This window comes from Parasteatoda tepidariorum, chromosome 5 (assembly GCF_982258835.1).
Source record: "Parasteatoda tepidariorum strain Cologne lab strain chromosome 5, Ptep-v5.0, whole genome shotgun sequence".
Taxonomy (NCBI): domain Eukaryota; kingdom Metazoa; phylum Arthropoda; class Arachnida; order Araneae; family Theridiidae; genus Parasteatoda; species Parasteatoda tepidariorum.
Window position 1 is genome coordinate 107,804,787 of NC_141759.1, and position 10,207 is coordinate 107,814,993.

General features: G+C 36.0%; 1 protein-coding gene across 1 annotated transcript; it reads left to right on the forward strand.

The window, feature by feature from the left end:
* Nucleotides 1-8,651: 8,651 nt before the first annotated feature.
* LOC147809962 (uncharacterized) lies at nucleotides 8,652-9,266 on the forward strand. The gene has a single exon (XM_087162954.1). The coding sequence runs from the start codon at nucleotides 8,652-8,654 to the stop codon at nucleotides 9,264-9,266; it is 615 nt and encodes a 204-aa protein (XP_087019080.1).
* The last annotated feature ends 941 nt before the right edge of the window (nucleotides 9,267-10,207 follow it).

The following is a 10,207-nucleotide window of genomic DNA, read 5'->3' on the forward strand; positions in this document are numbered from 1 at the left end:
ATCTACTTAAACCCAATAATAATTCTAAAAAAAGAATTATTTATTATGTGCTAAACCAAGTTTTTCCTTTTTCTATGTTTAGAACTAGCAGTTTTAAGAAAGAACATATGGCGCATCTGTATTAAAAATGCACAGCTAACATTTGGATCTAGTGTAACTTCCAGATGTAATTCTCAAGCCTATGACAGTGCTACTTCAGTGCTTTTTATACGGAAGCTTTTGATAATATTGCTGATTAATAATAATAATTGAAAAAAAAACGTTGATCACCCCCCTTAGTTGAGCATTATCTTATTTTTATAAATATAATAATCCGTAATACAAGAAGTGAATTGCAGTGACAAAAAAGGAAGCTATTTAATAGTGCATACAGGATACATTACTTAAAAGACAAATGAACTTTAATGGCAGATTTCTTATCAAGATGAATTTAAAGGATTTTATGAAAGAAACATAAGTTGTGAAAAGCAGTTTCTTAGCCGTTCTAGATAAAAAGAAATCAGAATAATGACTTCATTATTCAAATGAAAGTTTCTACTAAATACCTTAGAGCAATTTATAATATATATATAACACAAATTCTGGAAAATATATATCATGGATCTCATAACTCTGCTGCTATGGGTAACTAGGGTAGTGTTGAGCCAGGATCTATTCTTAAATTAGCATCCATGATTGCTTGGTAATAGAAATCTTATTATACCAACTTATTAAACCATTTAAAAAATATTTAATGCGAATTCTCTAACAATTATTGACTACATTAAAAAGCTTGCAATGGTCCAGCTCTAAAATAATAAACTAGTTGGCAATGGGAAACCTTCAATATTCATTCCGATAAGAAACTTATAGATTACACACCTTCTTGATTGTCTATAATGCAGTGGCAAATGTCAAGATATTCATTCCTATGCAGGTACTACACATAGCATGGTATGAGTCTTTTGACTACCATTCTAATAGAGAAGGTATGTTCACATGAAACTGACGTAATTTCAATGTTGGTAGAACAGAAGTCAACGTGTTAAGTATGGATTTATAATACAGCTGGGATCTACTATGAAATTGTCATTTATGTTTGCTTTTTTAGAGAAAAAAGGAATGCCTACTTACAAAACCAATAGATACTGGATATGCTGTGATTCAATTCTGTACTAAAGGAAGATATAGGTTCTTTGACTAGCAACCGATATTTAAAAAAATCTTATAACGATAGCATCTATTTCGCTATTTGCGAAAAAATTGTTTCAAATCCCCAAACATTTATTAACTGAGAAAACTAGTAATACATCAGTCCTTGGGTATTGAGGTAGTTGGAGAAAAGAAATCGTGTATAATATTTGCTCATTTTTACTGTTTCCTAGGAAGAATTTTCACGGTAGTATGGAAATGAAAACCAAATTATTATTGCATGCTAAAATATTTTTCGTTTTATATTTTGCCGGAATTTAAATGCATCTTTATATGATAATCAAACATTTATATATCAGCGATAATTTTTTATATGCAGAGGTGGTAAGTTAGATAGTTTTCTACCTCACCCTCGCTGAAGGTATTTTTTAAGTAGTAGGGAACTGAATTATTATTACATGTAAAATAATATTCTATGTACTTTGCCCGAATATCAACATATCATATGAAAATCGATTATTTATGTAAGTGCATTATTTGTTTATATCTATTGGTGGTCCAATATATTGTCTGATACATAATCAAGGATATGGTTATTTTTTTGCGTAAGAGCCAAATCAGGATACATTGCACCGAGCACTTAGTCTTTAAATAAGCATGATTTAAAGTAAAAGGAAGTATCCTTTATCTTTATGAATGTCAATAAGGTTTCGATGCGAAGTTGTACCGAGTAAAGAAAATAAGGAAAAAGAAATCATTATTAAACAAACGACGTCTCTTAATTTTTAAATTAGAACACAGTATTAAGATGTGTTTTATGCTTAATGGTTCTCTGCAACTAGAGCAAACAGCTGCTAGTTCGCTTAGTAAAAGGTGTCTATGATTGTTGCATATGAATGATTATCAATCATGTATGACCAATTCGTAATCTGTTTGAAATACTAACAACCTTCCTGGAACTATTTCTTTGAAAAGGGGTGACTTATGGACAGATTTCAAATTTGTTGTAGATCTTTGTGTTCCATTCCATCTGCCAATTGTTGAAGTGTCTGTTACTTTCTTAATTACGTCAAAGCAAAAGACGAGTGAGCCTGATCAATAAATTTTGTAGTTTCCCACAATCTATTGAGTTTTCGACGACGGAATTCTATGCTTTACTTTGAGGGTTTAATGTGCTTGTCTACATTCATTGTTCAACCAAGGTTTAAGAAAATTTTGCTTGAGACACATAATATGGTTTTTTCAGTTTCTTATAAAATCAGATTGGCAGAAGCGTGGGATAAGCATTTTTTAGAAAGGAAGACACATTTTACCCCTCAAAAAATAGTTACTTTTGATACAGACATTTGTTCAAGTTAGTAAAAAAATATTTTTAAGTTCATAAAAAATATTTTTCAGTTTAAAAAATTGGATTGAAGGATTTAAAATACACCCGCCACAGGATTGTGACAGGCACCCGCCACAGGTTTGTGACAGGCACCCGCCACAGGCTTGTGACAGGTACCCGCCACAGGCTTGTGACAGGTACCCGCCCAGGTTTGTGACAGGCAACCCGCCCATGTTTGTGACAGGCAACCCGCCCATGTTACAGAAATCTATTCAGGTTGCAGTTCGATGTATAAGCTTATAAGTTAAAGGGACTGACTATAGTTTATACACGTGTTCTTGAATCAGAAAATATGAATCTGTATAGATTTGCTCATTTTCGTACTTTTTTCGTTGTTGTAACCGGCGTCCAAGAGATCGCATATAAGATGCTTAGTGAGTCAAATTTAAAATCAGAGAAGATTAATTCCCCGTGAACGATTTCTGGTTAAATACAGTGAAAATTCTCCTAAAGGCCACTTCTATTAAGGGCCAATATTTTGAAGAACGAAAATTTTCCCCAGACATAATGTTAATTTTCCTCCCATTAGAGGGCCACATTTTCCTGACTACCTCCAATAAAGGCCATTTTTTTTTTAAAAAAAATTTCTCAAAAAAGCCATTTTTTTACATTTTTCTTCTCATAAAGGCCATAAATCTAAACAGGTGTGTCCAATTCTTTAACTAAGAGATAAGAGTTCAGGATTTCCAAACAGCTGCACTTTCAAGAAAGAAGGGGGGGGGGTAGGGGAGGATTTAACACAATGAAGACTCAGAAGCTTTTCCATAAGTGAGAAAACAGGTGTTCATCACACTCTGTTTGACCTTTTAACTTCCCTTTTATGCTGAAAAATTTTGAGCATTGGGGGAGGAACTTGACCTTTTGTTGTGGGTGCACAAAGGATAACAGGTTTAAGCCTTTGTAATCTTTTGATAGTAAGAAACTAGAGTCCTCATTTACTATAAGTGTGAAGGCATATTGAAGCATAGTTTTTTACACTAGAAATTTTATGCTCAGGCACAAGTAAAATTAAAAATCATGGCACCTAAACCAAGCAAAAGATTACATTTGGATTTGAGTGACAAAATCAAAGTTCTTAATTATCATGATCAAGGAACATCTACAAGAAACTTGGCTTCACAGTTTAATTGCAACAAGAATCAAATAAAAAATGTTGTTAAAAACAAAGAGAGCTTACTGAAAGAATGTGAAGATTTTAAAAATCGTGGGATAAAGAGAAATGAAAAGTTCTGTGATATAAATGAAGCTGTAATTCAGTGGTTCAGATGTGCTAGGACTAAAAACGTCCCATTAAGTGGTATTTCAGTGAAAGAAAAAGCCATTCAGATTGCAGAATCACTTTGTGTAGAAGACTTCCGTGCAAGCAACGGATGGTTAAATAAGTTTTGTAATAGAAAGAATATTGTTTCTAAAACATTACGCGGTGAATCAGCTAATGTTGATAAAGATTTGTGTCAAGACTGGAAATCAAGGCTTCCAATCATTCTGGCAGGCTATGAAGATCGTGATGTTTATAACTTAGATGAGACAGGACTTTTTTTCCGTGCCTTACCTACCGAAAGTTAGTTGAGAAAGCAGAAGAGGCTAAGGGAGGAAAACAAGCTAAACAGAGGCTCACTGTGTGTTTTTGTGCTAATGCTGCTGATGAAAAGGAAAAGTCCATCTTCATTTGGCACTCCAGAAAACCTCGTTGTTTTAAAGGTAAAGATTTATCACAAATGGGAGTAAAATATCATCATAATAAGAAGGCATGGATGACCATGGAAATATTTAAAGATTGGTTGATTAGTTTTGACAATAAAATTACAAATCAAGGCAGAAAAGTGATTCTTTTTTAGGATAATGCACCATGTCACTCGTTTTGCGAAAACTTGAAAAGTGAAAAGCTTCAATTCTTGCCTCCAAATACTGCGTCTGAAATTCTACCTCTAAATCAAGGAGTTATACGCTGCTTTAAATTAGAATACCGACGTTTTGTTTTGCGAAGACTCCTTTCTCTTATAGATTGCGATAAAAATTCATCACAAATCAATCAATCTATAACAGTATTAGATGCCATTTGGTGGATTAGACAAGCCTGGGAAAATGTAAAAGGACAGACAATTGTAAATTGCTTTAAAAAATGCGAGCTAAGCAATACAGCTTTAGAGGCCACTATCGATTCAGCTGAGTTAGAAAATGAACTTTCAAAAGCTGCAGCAATTCAATATGACCCAAATTCAGATAAATATGAAAAAGGGCTAGAATGTCACTGGGGTACCTCGGGATTGTGACACCCGTGTTTACTCACAAGTAAACCCCCTGAGGAAATATTTAGCTAATAATTAGCTAGTTCTGCCTGATAATTAGTTAAAGAAATTTAAAATGCATAACGGTAACCAACAAAATCATTTTACTTAAAAAAATTACAAAGTAAAAAGTAATAAGTTTAAAATACTAGTCACGTAGTGCTCCTGAGGAAAAAAACCAGGAAATTTTTTTAAACAGTAAACGCATACCAGATTTTTTTTAAAAGGGCTAACAACAAACTAAGAAAAGTATAATTTGTTCTACTTATGTATAATTTAAAAACCCGTTTAGTTACAGTTTCCAGTATGTTTTCATTAATGGAAATCTAGGAAACAACTCTTAATAATTTGAGATTAATATATAGAAATTTGTATTTTTATGTTGCAATAAGAAAATGAGCATCAATTACTTCAGGGAAGGGCAAATTACGCCTCGCGGCCAACTGTGGCCCACCAGAAGGCTCTATCCGGCCCACAGATAGAATTTTAACTTGCCTATCCGTGGCGAGTATAAATATACATCCATTTTCTTGTCTACTTTGTTCAAAGCTATTTTTGTTATTTTTTTAAACTAATTACTGATGACCTTTTACTTTCTTTATGTTTGCTTTACAAAACAGCTTTTAAACAGAAGCTTAATCTGTTAGATGGGAAGCTCGAAGTTAAATTCAATACCCTCAGTAAATTAGGTAATATTATTAATACTATGAAGATGGCTTGAAAAAACTCCATTTTGAGTTTGAATGCAGATTTTGAGATTTCAGAGCTAATCAAGCAGAAATAGATATTTTTATCATGGCTTTTAACGTAAATTGAGAAACAATGAGGTCGTATTTACAGCTTGAATTAATTGAATTGCAAACAATCATCTGAAGCAGTTTTTTCTAAATATACCTATTATGTATATTTTTATATATATGTTTATATACCTATTATATATATTATTATATATATGTTTATAATTATTTTAAACTCCTAGTAAGTAAATCTTAATCTAAATAAAACAACAATCACTGGGGTACCTCGGGATTGTGACACCCGTGTTTACTCACAAGTAAACCCCCATGAGGAATTATTTAGGTCAAAATTAACTACTTCTGACCGATCACAGAAATAAATACTTCGACCAACGAGACGTCCCGGAGAACATCACTAGTTCGTTCTCTGTATTCATATCATCTAATGAGCTTTGAAATGTTAAAGCATTTTATACCAAGAAATTAGAGTATAATTGCTTATTTCATCGTTTTAAATACATTACTACGAAAAGGATGGTGGCAGCAGTGAATAGTAATTAAAATAATGGTTGCAGTTTATTTTTTTTAAAAAAATGTAAGCGGATTAATACTCTATAATAAGGATAATTATGGAGCTCTCCATAAAGGAATCTGAGTTTTATAGATTTGAATTTTAAAATCTGATTTTAATTACTTTTAATAATTATTGAATTAAAATTCTCTGAAACTAAAAGTTTCGTGCTTCTGAATTTCAAATACCTAAAAATGATTTTTTTTTTACTTATCTAATATTTAAAAAGATTATAATTGAAAGCAAATTATAATTAAAAGCATATCAGTATATTAACAAATTCATATCAAAGACAGATGAGCTTTTTGATTTCTTTCTATTTTCATAAATAAATAAAAATTGCATATTTATAATTCAATAATTAACTACTACCCCTTCGAGCTATGCCAAGCAAATTTCGGCATGAATTGATAGTCTTAGGGGGACAGTAATTACATAATGTGTACGCAGATGGTTCGGCAGAAAATGCGATAAGATATGCCCATACTAGAGCCTACTCGAGTTTATTTCAGTATTAGCTATCCTGTTGAGAAGTACATATAAAAATTATTAAGTATGGTTTTAAGATTTGGAAAAGAATGAGTGCTAATAATGGCCATATAATATTCGGATTTTTCTCCTAATTTCTGTAAATAGTTTTTTTAAGGTATTTTGTTAACACTCTGAATTCAGAAGTTTCTTTGGATCTGCCATCGTACTTTTCAAGCAACAGCTCGTGCTTTTCTTAAAATCTATTGAGTTTTCGACGACGGAATTCTATGCTTTACTTTGAGGGTTTAATGTGCTTGTCTACATTCATTGTTCAATCATGGTTTAAGAAAATTTTGTTTGCGACACATAATATGGTTTTTTTCAGTTTCTTATGAAATCAGATTGGCAGAAGCGTGGGATAAGCATTTTTTAGAAAGGAAAACACATTTTACCCCTCAAAAAATATTTACTTTTGATTCAGACATTTGTTCAGGTTAGTAAAAAAATATTTTTATGTTCATAAAAAAGATTTTTTTGTTTAAAACAAATTGAATTGAAGGATTTAAAATACACCCGCCACAGGTTTGTGACAGGTACCCACCCAGGTTACAGACATCTATTCAGGTTGCAGTTCGATGTATAATGTTAAAGGGGGGTAATGCCTGCCGCCTCCACGTGGTGCCCCCTGGATACCCCTCACTGGGTAACTAAATGGCAGCCAAACTTCATGATGAGCGAAAGAAACACCTTGAATACGGCATCATCCGTCGCGCCGGTTAACAAGGGATGCGTTCAGGAATTAGGCAGAGGTTCCTGTTCGAAAAGTGTAATACAGTCTCCAGTAGCATATGGTAAGCCCTCGGGTGAGCCCAGTGCTAATACCGCTGCTTTGCAGTCTGCTTCGGATGCTGGTGAGGCGTCCAAAGGTTCAGGCCCTTCCTCTGTAGAAGTCTCTGGTCTCCAGAGGCACTCGGGGGACAGTGTGTCTGGTACCATTGGACTGTCCAAGAGCCAGAAGAAGTTAAGAAAAATAAGGGCCATTGCGGCGAGTGGAGGAGCTAAGAGACCTAGGTCTTCTGATGCAACACCCTCTCCCAATGCGCCAACCCAAACCGGAAAGAAGCCCAGGGAGGATGTTGTTCCTGGGAGGAAAGCCCAATCCAGCGGAGTGGTTCCCCCTAGTGGGGATAGCCGAGCTGGAGCGGGGGATCCAACTGGGGGCCTCTTTTGCCTGTGCAACTGGGTCTACCAAGATTGCTATAGTCCTGGAGGATTTTCCTCCGGACAAGCTTTCTCTGGAAAACTCAAATAACATCTTGAAGGAAATCTTGGAGCGGACTGACGCCATTCCTGGTGGCGAAAGAATGCCCGAGATTTATAATAACCACCTCCAAAGAGGAGCGCTGGTAATTCAATGTGATGATTTTACTGTTGAGTGGATTAAAGACCACTTTAACAACAAAGCCTTGGGTAACATTAAACTCAAGGTCATAGGGGCAAACGAGCTTCCCAAGCCCGTGAAGGTTGCCTTTAAAACTAAGGAGCAATTCTCTGAGCAGAGCACCTTTTTATGGCGTCTTCAGAGACTAAACCCAGGGTTGAAGTCGATGGGGTGGAGGGTTCTGCAAAGTGCTGTGGGACCTGGCACCTCTAGATGGATCTTTGAGGTGGAGCCTGAAGACGCTGAAGCAATTGCAAGGGCAAACTTTTGCGCACTGACTGGAGTGGATCGTGGAGTATTTAAAATTATCCACGATCCTAACAGGAAAAAAGCAGTGGAGGCTCCAACAACATCGGACCTCCCTGTAGAACCTGATGTCCAAGAGGACATGGAACAGGAGGAGGAACCTTGGCCGGCAAATTCCCCTGATTCCAAGGTAAGTTCAATTGGGGCTCTTGATTTTTCAGAGCTTGGGTTGGACTCTGGGTCAGACGTAACATTACAACCTGACTCACCAGTTTCCATGCTTGGTATTGATGAAGCAATGGAGCTGATAAAGGAAGATCTTTCTTCCAAAAAATAACCAGGATAGGAGCCATTCTGGTTTCTTTCATACTGCTAACCAATGGCTATAATCAAGGTTGGTCAAATCAATCTCCATCATAGCATAGCTGCCTCAAGCCTTATGGCCAAAAGGTTGAATGATGGAGAACTAGATATTGCTCTTATACAAGAGCCTTGGACCCGCAAGGGCAAAATAATGGGTCTCAATGTTAAAGGTTTTAATATCCTTTATGAAACCCATTGCGATCTTCCCAGGACCTGCATAATAGCTAGGTCTAATCTAAATGCCCTTAATCTTGTTAAATTTCTTAACAGGGATTTAGTTGCAGTAAAGCTTAAATTCTATGATAATAAGTCAATCTCTGATTTTGTCATAGTCTCAGCCTATCTCCCCTATGAGGAGAAGGATCCATTAGCTGACATTACTAGGGCCCTAATTGCCCACTGTAGTTCAAGCTGTAGATTCGTCTTTGGCTGTGATGCAAATGCTCACCACACAGTGTGGGGTAGCAGTGATTGTAACCAGCGGGGGGATGTACTCATGGAACATATTTTAAATTTTAATTTGTATGTCCTTAATAAAGGCAATGAACCTACCTTTGTTACGTGTAACAGAAGGGAAGTCATTGACCTTACTTTATGTAACTCTAAAACAGTAGATTACGTTAATGATTGAAAGGTATCTGGGGTCGTCACTGCCTCAGATCACCAACTAATTACTTTCTCTATTAAAGGCCTCTCAGGACTGAAGGTCGTAAGGAGGAACCCCAGAACAGCTGATTGGGGTTCCTTTAGAGCAGCTCTGGAGAGGAAGATGGGGAGCTTCTCTGGTAAGTACAATAATGTTAATGATGTGGAGTGGACTGTTGACCAAGTACAACAGATCATACTCGATTCATATCATATTTCTTGTCAGGTTACGTCTACTAGCTCCCCAAGGAGAGTTCCTTGGTGGTCTTCTGAGCTTAGTAAATTACGTAAGAAATGTAGGAAGTTATTTAACAGAGCTAAGAAATCTGGTGAATGGCAGTCCTACAGAAACGCTCTAACTGCTTATAACAAGGCGATCAGAGCATCTAAACGTCGCTCATGGCAGACTTTCTGCGATGGCATTAATACTAATTTTGCCACCGCAAAGATTGCAAAAATTCTTACTAAAGACTTTAATTGCAGTTTAAATGCTATCCGTCTTGCAGACGGAAGATACAGTGAATCAGGAGAAGAGGCTCTTGGAGAATTACTAGAAGCACACTTCCCTGGATCTCATCCTGTGGAGAATGAAAATCTACATATTACTACCACAACTACTTGTAGTAGGAATGACTGGGAGGCCGCCAAAATGGTGGTCTCCTATGAGAAGGTTGTATGGGCCATAAAGTCGTTTAAGCCCTACAAGTCACCAGGCATGGACAACATCATACCAATGATGCTTATCCAGGGGGTGAATACACTGGCCCCTATTCTATGTAGGATTTTTCGATCCTGCATAGCATTTGGGTATATACCTCTCTCTTGGAGGAATACCAGGGTGATTTTCATACCAAAACCAGGTAAGGAGAATTATTTTGAGGCTAAATCATTCAGACCAATCAGCCTCACTTCCTGTCTGTTGAAAGC

Excerpts from the sequence above, each read along its gene's own strand:
- LOC147809962 (XM_087162954.1), top strand. The coding sequence starts at position 8,652 with ATGGCTATAATCAAGGTTGGTCAAATCAATCTCCATCATAGCATAGCT.